This window comes from Arachis hypogaea, chromosome 10 (genome assembly GCF_003086295.3).
Source record: "Arachis hypogaea cultivar Tifrunner chromosome 10, arahy.Tifrunner.gnm2.J5K5, whole genome shotgun sequence".
NCBI lineage: Eukaryota > Viridiplantae > Streptophyta > Magnoliopsida > Fabales > Fabaceae > Arachis > Arachis hypogaea.
Genome location: NC_092045.1, coordinates 110,122,089 through 110,135,283, shown reverse-complemented (window position 1 = coordinate 110,135,283; position 13,195 = coordinate 110,122,089). Strand labels below are relative to the sequence as shown.

At 30.6% G+C, this 13,195-nt stretch overlaps 1 protein-coding gene across 1 annotated transcript; it reads left to right on the top strand.

The window, feature by feature from the left end:
* The first annotated feature begins 3,429 nt into the window (after nt 1–3,429).
* On the top strand, nt 3,430–6,004 carry LOC112716502 (exocyst complex component EXO70E2). The gene has a single exon (XM_025768424.2). It carries the CDS (start codon nt 3,904–3,906, stop codon nt 5,731–5,733), a length of 1,830 nt encoding a protein of 609 aa, XP_025624209.1. The 5' UTR covers nt 3,430–3,903; the 3' UTR covers nt 5,734–6,004.
* Nucleotides 6,005–13,195: the final 7,191 nt, after the last annotated feature.

Sequence of the window (13,195 nt, the reverse complement as noted above, 5' to 3'; positions counted from 1 at the left end):
TCATGAAAAAATGACTGTTAAATAATTATATGAATGTTTAACTAAAATAAACATGTGCCTCTCAATGTTAGGTATTTTCGATTTTCAATTTTTAAATTAGGAATACATTTGGGTCTCAATTTTTACATTATTTTTAAAATTAGAATCATAAAAAGTTTCAGCAAATAAACACCGTTTACAAACAAAATAATTGGTTCACTTTATTAAAACTATAGAATCATTGTAGTACAAGCCTATATGGCAGCAACCTTAAACCAGGATTAAAAACAAAAGGAAGAACTTTCTATGTTAATTGTTAAGGACATCCTCTGAGTTTGAAGATTGAACTATGAATAGTAAACAACATAACAACAATAAGAAGCAACTTGAGTAAATCAACAAGAAGTAATCAAGCAAGCCTGATGCATGGTTAATCAAGTATATATCACATAATATTTGTTTTTTCCTTACAATGCGTGCCTAGGTCTCAAGGTAAAATAGCTCCATCTTAGAAACAAAAAGATTTATAGCTAACAAGAACAACAGTGCAAAGCAACCACGATCAAACAAGATGAAACTATATTTGTAGAACTAAGATGAAATCTACAATAAAAAAGGATCGCAAATAAACTGATACGGTATAAAAATCGGTGTCAATTTATATATTATATTCTAGGCGATTCCTCGTCACGCCTATCTACTGAAGAACTCAGAGGTTGAGGAGAGGTCATGCGTTTGACCACAACTCCATGTCAAATGTATTTCGATGGCTCCAGTACGCAAGGTGGTGCGGGAGCAGGTATTGCTTTTCTCTCTCCTAACTAGTAGTGAGACAAGTCATTGCTGAGTATCAGGTAATAGATGCAAAGCAGCAGCCATAGAGAAAAAGAGTCCTAGACTCGATTCGCCGAGTTTGATGAAATAAAAATAGACCAAGTACCTAGAAGAGCCTACTGATACGGTATACAATGAATGAATCCGTTAGGGTTAAAAAAGCATGAAAAGAAGGGTGTATGTTGGATTTAAGGAGCACCGTTTTGGGGAACTTGGCATGTGCGACACGTGGCGAGAATGGCACAACTCGGACTGTCTGTGTTGTCACTCTCAAAGCGGACCGTCTGATTGGGCAGCTTCAACTCGCACCTTCAGATCTCCTGATACCACACCCTGGTAAAACACGCATGCACTACATATTGGTGTCCTACTCCATTCTCCCCTCCATATGAAAATTAAAAATCATCAAATTATAGTAGTTGAGTTTAGAAAATAATAGTATTATTTTTTATGATAACAAACATATAATTAGTTGAATTTAAAAGTCTAAATATTATTTGATGAATCTTTTATTCGTACAGCCTCATATTAATGTTGTTATTGATAGAAAGGCCAAGCGTTTCAGCCGTTTATATTGAACAAAATAATAAAGAAAAAATTGCAGAAATTTAAACCAAAACGGACAAACAATATTACAAGAAAGGAAGAAATGGCTAGGGCTGGAAGTGAGTCGAGTTGAGTCGAACTAGACCAAGCTCAAGTTCGGCTCACGAAAATTGAACTTGGCTCACGACTTGGCTCATTAACAACTAAGCCTATTTTTTAAATTCAAGCTCGACTCACTGAAAGCTCACGAGCTGGCTCGAGCTCACGAACTGGCTCAAATAATAGAAACATAATCTATAATTCTATCTTAATAAATTATAACTTATATATTTTAAAAAATATTTAAAAAGATCAATTTTATATATTCTCTATCTTTCAATAAATTATAAATTTTTTATTTATATTATACATCAAAATTATATATAAAAAATAAATATAAAATTTTAAATAATTAAGATCATTAATATATATATATATATATATATATATATATATTACTATTTCATATATATAAATATATATATATATATAATCGAGCCAGCTCACGAGCTAATGAGCTGAGCTTATCCAAACTCAAACTCGACTCATTTATTTTATGAGCTTAATTCCAAGCTCAAGCTCGGCTCACCAGCTCACGAGTTCAGCTTATCGAACTATTAACAAGTCGAGGTCGAGCTGGTTCATGAGCTGGCGTGACTCACTTCCAGCCCTGGAAATGGCTCTTTTAATCAAACTAATGAAAGAAAAATGATAAAACTTAGAGACAAAGTTAAAAATCAAGGATGAAGATTAAATTAATATAACTTATCAGTGTGGTTATCAAAAGAAAAAAAGCAAGGAGTAAAAACACAAATCTGATTTTCTTAGAACATTTCTATTACTTATCTTTTTTTTTATTGAATATGTTACTTTTTTATTCTATCTTTCTTTGTTTCATGAAAAAGATAAATATATGAGGCATTAGTAAATGTCATTGAGAAAAAAATAAAGGAAATATATTTAGAGAAAAAGTCATTGAATAAGTCAAATTCTTTTGATATATTTTCTATTTTGTGTCATGAGTTTTAGAAGTTCTTTTTACTAAGTTGAGAGAGCACTTGGCAGAAAAATCTAAATTAGGTTAATTTAGTAGTGAAAACTCAATAACAAGCTTGTGTGATCAGGGACGGAGCCACTCATACATAAAAAGGGGGCAATAACCCCCTAAATTTCAACTTTTTCTTATAAGCTATGTGTAAATTTTGGTTTAGTTCTTCAAAATTTTAATTTTAGTCGCTTTATATTAAAAAAATTAAACTTTGCCCTTCCCTAAATTTTATTCTAGCTCCGCGCCCTATGTGTGATCCTTGATAGGATTAAGAAGAATTTTAGGGACTTGGTAATAGTAATTCTTTTGAATTATAGTAAAATTTTTTATCATTATTATGATAAAGACTGAATGTAAGTCACATTATATTAAGTGACTAAACCAAGATATATATTGGTGCAAGCTTTTTATCTTTGCTCTGCTATATCTTTTACATTACTTTTAAAAGACAAAAATAAAATATCTCTTACATAACCATTTTACAGAACCAAATTTTAAATTTATTTTAGTGACTAATTAAAAAAAACCCCTAAATTTAACTCTTTATAAGCCATTGAAAACTTTTAATAATTTATAAAATCAACTGAAATAAAAAAATTGAAAATATCTATTCCAAAAGAATTTAATTTTAATGCACTAATATGTAAAATGTTTATACAGTTATATAATTACAACTGTTCTTTTAGATAACCATTCAAATAGTCAATATAAAAAATAGTTATTTTTATTAATACAACATTATATAATTGGATGCATATATATAACGATTTTACACTCACAATGTATTAAAATTAAATTCATTTCTAAAATCATCTAGTCTTACTTGACCTTCTTTTTCCTTAAACCCGAGTGACATGTGATTTGTGTAACAATTCATTGATTTTGGACACTTATTTTAGAATGACAAGAGCTGAAGAAGTCAAAAGCATGAACATTTACCTGTTCAATCTTCAAACAGTATCGTACTTAAGATACTCCAGAATTAAAGTACATCTTCCCATTGAACCGCGTCAAGCAGCTAATAATTCCAAAATAATAAAAACAAGTCAGAGAAACAAAACATCAGTAATAGTACCTTGCAAGACTTTTGTAGGGTTTGATCTGATATTTTGTCATATCCACAAATCACAGCCACGAATTGAACCATGGACACTTATTATTATTTACCAAAAAAGCAAAAGTTTTCTTCTTTCTCCATTGTCCTGTTTTTCTTCTCAATAATTGTTATACTTTCTCGGTGCTTCATAGTGAAAAGTCAATAAACTCCATACAGTCCTTTCCATTGCTACCTTTAACATAATATAGTTGGTTATTCCTTTTCTTGCAATAATTTGTACCTACTCATTGTTCTAATGGTGATTGTAACATTGGCTTCTTGGTTGGTGAGTCCTTCTAAAACTTAATTGTAGTGAAGGAATCTGCTCTGTTCTGTTTCCCGTTCTCTTTGTTTGTATAACATGGCCTTTGAGGAATCCGAGCTTATGATTCCGGAGCTAGAAAGAGAGGAAAACCTGATCGCCGCAGCTAGGCACGTTGTGAGGGCATTAGGATCAAAGAAGAATCTCACCGGCGACTCGAAGAAGATTCTAGCAGATCTTGGCACTCAGCTGCGTTCAATTAGCATAGCGAGTTCAAAGGAGAAAGGCCTAGAAGATAGGCTCAACGCCATTGAGGAGGTAATAATGAACTGGGAGGAAGATCAGAGCGAGTATTTGAACGCCGCGGACGAAACGCGACGGTTGATTGAGAAGTTAGAGAGCTCAACTTTAAGCAAAGAGGACAAAGAATATAAGCTTTTGCATAGAGCTTATAGCATTCTCCAAACCGCTATGTCTCAGCTCGAACAAGTCTTCAAGAACTTGCTTAGCCAGAACACGCAGCCTTTTGAGCCTGAATACGTGTCGTTTAGAAGTGAAGGTGACTTTTCTGATGAGAATTCAGTGGTGTCGTTCGGTGATGAGTCCGTCGAATCGTTCCGGAGAGACAGTATCAACGATCCGGTTAGTCCAGATGTGATTCTTCATCTTCGGTGCATTGCTAGTTTGATGTTTGCTTCCGGTTATCGCCAGGAATGTTGCCATGCTTATACCATGGCGCGAAGGGAAGCGTTGGAACAATGCTTGGCAATTCTTGAAATTGAAAAACAAAGCATTGAGAATGTCCTGAGAATGGAGTGGACTGCTCTGAATTCCAAGATCAAACGGTGGATTTGGGCCGTGAGAATCTTCGTTAGGGTGTATCTTGCAAGCGAGAAGTGGCTTGCTGACCGGATTTTTGGGGAAGGCGAACCGGTAAGTCAAGTTTGTTTTGTTGATGCATCAAAGTCTTTGATGTTGCAGCTTCTGAATTTCGCCGGAGCCGTTTCAATTGGCCCTCGCAAACCTGAGAAATTGTTCAAGATTCTTGACATGTATGAGGTCCTTTCAAGCCTTGTACCGGAAGTTACCGATCTGTATCAAGACAAGGCCGGTTCGTCCGTTAGGTTCGAATTTCTCGAGGCAATAACCGGATTAGGCGATTGCGTGAAGGCCACGTTTCTTGAATTCGAGCATGCCATTGCCTCGGACGGTGCATCAACTCCTTTTGTTGGAGGCGGAATCCATCCCTTAACCAGATATGTGATGAACTATCTTGAAACTTTAACTGACTACGGCGAAAAGCTTAATCATCTTCTGAAGGACAAAGAAGAAACAGAGGAGGGAAAGATGGCGCGCCACTTCCGGTCCGTGGCATCGATCTTAGAATTCAATCTTGATGAGAAATCCAAATTATACAAAGATGTTCCCTTGCAGCACCTCTTCTTAGTGAATAACATCCAGTACATGGCTAGAAAGGTTAAAGGATCTGATGAACTTGGGTCGATTTTCGGAGACGATTGGATCCGAAAGCGCAAATCCAAGTATAGGCAGCATGCAATGAATTACCAGAGACATAGTTTGAGTCCAATTCTTTCCTTTCTTAAAGATGATGGAATCCAAATGCAAGGAACTACTAGCAATGTTGGCTCAAAGAATGTTCTTAAAGACAAGTTAAGAAGCTTCTACATTGCATTCGAGGATCTTTATAGGGTCCAAACAGCTTGGAACATTCCAGATATTCAGCTTCGCGAAGAACTGCGAATTGCGCTGTCCTTGAAGGTGGTCCAAGCTTATAGACAATTTGTAGGGAGGCATGGTAATCAGATTAGTGAGAAGCACGTTAAATATAGTGCTGAAGATTTAGAAGCTTATATTTTGGATTTCTTTGAGGGAGCTGCAAAATCATTGCAAAGTCCCCGGAAGAAGTAAAGACAGGATCAAGGATAAAAAAAAGGTTCCGGATGTATAAAAAATTACTCACTAAATCAGTTATCATGTATTTTAAATGTGTAGTATTTTATATTTTATATATAATTTATTAAGATAACTGATTTAGTAGCTGATTTTTAATGTACATGATAGCTGGAATGATAATTGTGATCCATCTCTAAGGGAAGCTTGTTGTATTTGTACTATATATAATAAATTAATAACAAAACTGGTTAGGGTCCATGCCAAAACCTTATTGTTCTTCCACTTATTACTTTGTGTGTATGTATTCAATGGTATAGTCATGTAGAAGACTATAAGTTAAAGAATTCTAAGTGCTTTTTATTGCTTCTTCTAACTTCTGATTGAGAATTTCCTGTGTGCACTGAGAGCAATGAATGCTCATATTATGCATCATATATTTTATTCTCATTTTAGATATTCTAATCTTATATCACCTGGTATTTTCTCTAAACTATTTCTTATATTCATTCCTATATCTAATAGGATATTATCTTTAAAATAAATAATAACAGGTGACATCATTGATCTTGTGAATTGGTCATGTAAAAAATTAGGGAGTCATTTAAATAAAAATGTTTAAAATATTTTTTTAAAAATATTTGTTAGTAACTAAAATTTATATATATAATCAATTAAATTATCTTAATTTTGTCAAAATTAGGTTAGACAAATTAATTTGACTAAAAAATGGTGAATCAAATCTTAAACCGAACTAAATTAATATTATTTTTTATAAAAAATGACTACAATATCTTTATTATAAAAATGATTAAAATATTCCTATTAATTTAGATCAATTCAAGATTTGATTTACTATTTTTTAGTTAAATTAATTTATCTGACTTAATTTTGATAAAAATAACACGATTTAATTAATTATACGTATTAAATTTTAATTATTAAAAAATATCTTAAAAAAATATTTTAGACGTTTTTATATAAGTAACTCCCAAAAAATTAACATCCATAAGATCATCTGAAAAATCCTTATTTTAATTGCTCATTAATTGAACATCAAAACCTTGTTTGTAGGGTTCTGTATAAAATTCTTTCATAATTGACCAAGTCTTTGATAAGGCAGAGACTGTTAGAGGTAAAAGACCAAACCAAGTCAATTGTCAAATATATCCTGTCAACATTTGCCTCAGACAAAGGGTCCTCAAAGAAAATTATGTATTTTAAAACTTCTAAATTATATATATATGACATAACCAAGAACTTTAACAAGTAAAAAATATTTTTAGCTGATTTCCTCTTTGATGAAGTTGTCTGGAAACTAATGAGAAACTTCAATCCAATTTGACATTTTCAAGCATTCTCTCCTTTTTGTTCTTCTTCGTTTGAATCCTTAAAATAGGTTAATTAAATTTAACGGACTAATTCATTTATCTATTTAAATAGATAAACTTTTTTTTAAAAATTAAATCCGTTAGATTTTGGATTAAATAGATTGAGTTCAATTAACCTAAATAAATGACAGATTAAACGGATGAGTCATTTTTTTTACATTAAAAAAAAAAGTATTTTTGGCCAATATTTTTTTCAATTCAACATGAAAATCCGACTTATGAACTAAAACATAAATAATGCTTATTTAAGGTTTTTGACTTAAAATTTTTTTTGTAAAAATTTATTTCAAAAACTAAAATAAAAAGGTAAACAAATCCATCCGCTTAACCTATCAAATTAGCATAAATAATCCGAATTAAAAATTATAATGTGTAAATAAAATAAACTTAAACAGACTAATCCATTTAACCCACAAACTTAATAGACCAAACCTAAATAGATTGGATTGGCCGTTGACAGCCCTAATCTTTATGTGATAATTAAAAAAAAAAATTAGTGAAAGTAATCAAGGTTACTCCAATGTCAATTATAATAATGGTAGTGGAGTGGACCATTGATACTTTAAAAAATGGTTCAATATTCACAACTTATAATATTATATAAACAATAAATATTATTATTTTAAATTAGTATTTAATCAATAATAATTTATATTTATATTTATAAAAATTTGTATATAAAAAATATATAATTTATACTTATATTTACTAAAATTTATATACATAAATGAATATAATTTATACTTATATATTTATTAAAATTTGTATATATAAATTAATAAAATTATTTATTAAAAATACTTTAATATTTATACTGAATAAATATTAATCAAAATTACTAAAATTGTTGGTTTATGTTAAAAAGAAGGAGAATAGTGTTTGTTATTATTGATGTGTGTTCTGTCTTAACTAAGTTATCTTATTTATATACTTATAAGGCCACCATTTTCAAATTTAATTAATTGTAATCTTTTTTGATAACCTGAGCAACATTAAAAAATTGAGTCGCATACATTAAATAGGCATCCTACCTCATACTTATTACAATACTCCTCTTTGGATGACCATTTAGAATTATGCACCGTTAAAATCTTACTAAAGAAAAATTCAATAGAAAAAAATTTTAGTGAAAGAAAAAGAGTACAAAATTCTTTGTGATGGGGACTGACTCATTAAAAACCTTGTCAAGAAAAATCCAATAAAAAAAAACCTGACTAAAGAAAAAAAAGTATAGTTTAATATCTTGAAATCGGTACATCCCAATTTGATGTACCAATTTTTTAAAGGAGAAATTTTCAAAGTTTAATATTCTCCAGAGTTTTCGTTATTTTAATTTCGTATGGAGGTAAGATTTTGGTAATTTTATAATAATTAAATGTGAATTTGATAAGTGAACGTTAGTTTGATTAATTATTGTTTGGGTTTGAATGAGTTTATGTTAAATTATTGTTGAATTATTGTTATTTGCTTGAGATTTTGATTCGATTATATATGAACGGCCATCTGGGATGTTTTTTATTATTTTGGGAGTAAAAATGAATTTTCAAAAGCTTTAAAAATTATATTGGCTAATTTTGAATTATTAAAGAAAAGTATTATGTTTGAATTTGATTTATCAAGAAAAAGAGTTTAATGAAAGAGGAATGGATTTGAATTGTTTTTAAAGAGAGATTTTGATATTTGAAAAACACCTGAGCAATACGTAAGGGTTGCGGTTTAGTCTCACTTGCTCCGAGTATAAGATGAGGAAGAAGAATTATGAAAACTGAGTTTAATTATGAAATTTTGAAAGCTTAGGAAAGAATTGATATGATAATGAATTTTTGAATGAGAAATTTGGGTAGTAGCAAAGATTGTGGTTCATCCCACTTGCTCCAAATCAGTGTTTGTGACGTTTAGGTAGTAGCAGTAGTAGTGAATTATTTCACTTGCTCCAGGTTGAGCTTTTAAACACCCACCTAGACAGTAGCTGCAGTAATAGTTATTCCACTGGCTTTGGGTTAAGCTGGTAGTAGCAAGGGGATTGTAGCTCAAATTCACTTGCTCCGTAATGGGAGTTTCTGTCCATGGCTAGCTACCAGGATATGTCGGATTGGTTATATAACCGACAGATGATATCATCAGCTATACAAAAGGTATGCATCATATGCATTATTTATCTTCCTTGTTTATGCATACTTCTTTGTGATATATGTTGTCTGTGATTGTGTGTGTGCTTCTTGATTTTTGATTTTCTCTATATCTCTGGTTTGTTAAAGTTGTTTGTATTACAAGGTTTGTTGTTATTGACTACCTGTTGAGGATTGCAAGTACGCTATTATGGAATTTCTGTATAACAAATAATAAAATGAATATAACTATACACTCCGACTTTATTAAGAACTCTCCAATTCTTACTCCATATTTCTACTCCTTTTAGCTACAAGTGCAAAGGTTTAGTGCATAGTTATAGAAGTATAGAAGATTATGTTCACGAGTTGAGTTAGTAGAATTTACTCTCCCCTCATCGTTTATTATTTTTAGTTTTTATTGGAGTAGGATTTGTTTTTTTGAGAATCTTGAAATAAGTCTATATATTTAATACTATGTGAATATATATATTTTTGTGATTAAAAGGTTTAATATTAAAAGCTTTTGTTTTATTGATTAAAGTTTCGGTTTATATTTGCAAAGACTCAATATTAAATAAAAATAATATATAATAAAAAGATTTAGAAGTAAGTAATACTCGAACTTTTAATATGATCATGAGATGTAACACTTCGAATTTTTGAAAATTAAATAATTAGTTATTTATGAGTTATTATATTATATTGAGATTTTATTTTTAAGAAATTTATTTTTAACAAAAATAATAATTAAATAAAATTTTAAAATTTTTAAAGTATAATTTGATTATAACTTATTTTATTAATTTAAATTATTTATTAAAAATTATTTTAGTAAAAAATTTAAATTTATTATTATTATTATTATTATTATTATTATTATTATTATTATTATTATTATTATTATTATTATTATTATTATTATTATTTTCATTCATTTTTGGCAAAAGCATTAAGAAAACAAAAAAAAAAATAAAAAAAAAAACGTGGCTTATATGAATATATAAGCTTGACACCTAACCTTTCTTTCACTCACATGATTTTTATTTCACATGGAACCATGACACATGTTTACAACCTTTCCCTCTTTCTAAATGAATACCGAACCAAAATCCAAGGCAATATGGCAAGAGGTGACCGAGTGAGGGAGAGAAACCATGACTCTCTTTTATCTTCCAACTTTGATTTTTTCAAATTCGTAACTATAATAAAATATTTAATCTAATAAAAATGTTCGTATTCTTCTTTTTTATATGTTGACGTTACTTTTATTTGGTAGAAATTTACAGTGATATAACTCTTATTTTTCTTAAGTTTGGCCAATTGAAATTTTAGAAGGCACAAACGACTTCTGATATTTTCTTCTTCATCAGCTCGGTCAGAAAGCTTCTCCAAAATTTTCGTTGATTCTGATTTCGTACGAAAGTAGAAAATTTATTCCAAAATTAACGGTTTTAATTTACGAATGCCATTAAAGTTTATTGAGTAACTGCAAATAATTTATAAATGTTTTGTTTGATTAATTAATGAAAATTGATGAAATTGAAATTGTTGGTGATTATGAATATAATTAAATGTGATGAAATTTGTTGAATTGTAGTTGTGAATGGTGATTAATCTGGTGTTATTTATTAATTTGAATATGGTGAGTTGATTATTGAAAACCTGTCATATGAGTAATTGATGAATTGAGTTTGGGTTATGGTTGTGATTATGACTAATTTCGTTGTGGTGAGTGGTTAACTGGTGAGATTGGTTTTGGTTTGATTTGTTGGTATTGAATTAAGATTTGAAAATGATTTCTGATATTGGAATTAGTTTGAGTGATTGGAAATGATTGAAAAAAATTTGAGAATGGTTCGGTTAGGACTCAAAAAGAGTAGCAAAGTCTGAGTTTTAGGAGAGATGTTGTCAAAATTCTATTATGAAACTTAAGACTTTGTTTGAAATATTTAGAAAAATGTTAGACTTGAGAAATTATATTATTTGGTTTTTGATTTATTAAGAACATATTTATATTTGGTTTGATTTATTAGGAAAAGATTTATGTTTTGAATGTGATTTATTAAGAAAAGATCATGTATTGAGTTTTGACTTATTAAGAAAGACTTTATGTTTTGAGTTTGATTAAAGAACTACATTTTAAGGAATTATGATTCAAGGAGTTTATTAATTTTAAAGAACTAGTTTAATTGTCGTTCTCCCTAAAGTCTCGAGACTCTGCCATGAGATTTACTTAATAAATTATTCTTTTAGTCTTTTGAAAGAATTTTAAATATGAAATGATTTTGAAGTTGGTTTAGAAAAATTATGGTTAAGTAAGAAATGATTTTTGTATGAAAGAAGAACTTGCTGTAAATAAAGTGGTTTCGGAGGTTTGGAAAAAGTTATAAGGAGTGCTGTTAGTTTTAAATAAAAATTATTTGAGTTCGGTTTGTTAAGAGAAAGAAAGAAAGAGAAAAGAGAACATGGCACGTGTGATTATAAAATGAATAAAAGGTTACAAGAGAGTGACGAAAAGTAAGTAGTTATGGTGCCGATGTGAGAATATTAAGTCGTGGGCTTTATATGTGAATGATTGTGCGGGGATGCTCGTGTGTATGGAATGACTTCCAGGAGAAAGGGGCACATGTTTCAACTGGAGAATCAGCGCTTGCAAGTACTTGCAGAGGTCATGTTCGGTTCGGCATATTTCAACTGGAGAATCAGCACCTGCAAGAAGTAGGGGTGTGCATGGCTCGGCCCAACTCGAAGACTCGGCTCGGGCCCAAATACTTTAGGGGCTAATTTGGTGTGATTTAAGTGGGTCTAAGGCCGGATAAGGGTCTCAAAAATAGACCCGGTCATTATTTCGGGTCGGGTCCGGGCCATGGCTCGGGTCACCCGAAATCGGCCTGGTGGCCCGGTCATCATACACAATTAATATTTTGTGTTATTAGTGATAGATGATGGCTATTATTATGTGGAATTTAAGTATTATAAACCTTAATATTTTGTGTTATTAGTTATTATAAGATTATAAGTTAATGTTTTATGTTTAAAATGCATAAGATTTTAGACTAATTAATGCATAATATTGTGTTATTTGTATTGATTTAAATATTTGGTGTTATTAGACAATATTAGTATTGATTATGGTTATGCTTTAATTTTAGAGAAGAGTTGGTTCTTGTTATATTTTTCTAAATGAATTTTACCATATCAAATAATGGTTGGAGTATTGAAAATTTGGATATTTTCACATGCTAGCTTATAAGAAGGTATCAAGGTAATGTAATGTTAACGACCCAGTTTTTATCCGGTATAATCGTGGCCCGAAAGTGAATAGATTTCATCAGGTCTAGAGTCGAGTTCGGGTCTAATAAATGGGTCCGGTATATATTTCGGGTCGGGTTTGGGTCACATCAAACCCGGTTTCACCCGACCCATGCACACCCCTAGCAAGAAGTAGAAACTTGTAAAGGTTAAGCCGCTGGAATGTCTTATCTGACTTGCGAGCGGATTGCGTCGGGTGCGAGTCGAAACCGACAAATGAGCTCATTACCTACGATAGGACTAGACATGCATCATCATTGTTTGCACATTTGTATTTGATTGTGTTTGCTTATCTTGTCTCTCTGTGATTTGCTGTTTGTCTTATTGCTATTTATTTGTGTGTTGATCTGTTTTCTGTGCTATTAGTTTATATATTGAGGTGACTGAGAATTGAGGTTGTGATTGAGATTTGTCTTAAGTTCGGAAATTAAAGAAGGTAATTAATTATATAAAGTAATAGTAAAAAGTATTTTCAAAAGGTTTGATAAAAATATAGTTTTATTGAGTAAAATTAATTGTTTGCATTTTATTTCATTATTCTTACGGCATTCCCATTCCCTACTGAGATCGCATAGTTTGTTCTCACCCCAAAAATTTTTCCCTATCAGTGACACAGATTCGAAGACTCAGTTTGAAGTTGCGGGCGATTATTAGTCTTATTTGAGT

What these genes read in the sequence shown, in the direction of transcription:
- LOC112716502 (XM_025768424.2), top strand. Translation starts at nt 3,904, where the DNA reads ATGGCCTTTGAGGAATCCGAGCTTATGATTCCGGAGCTAGAAAGAGAG.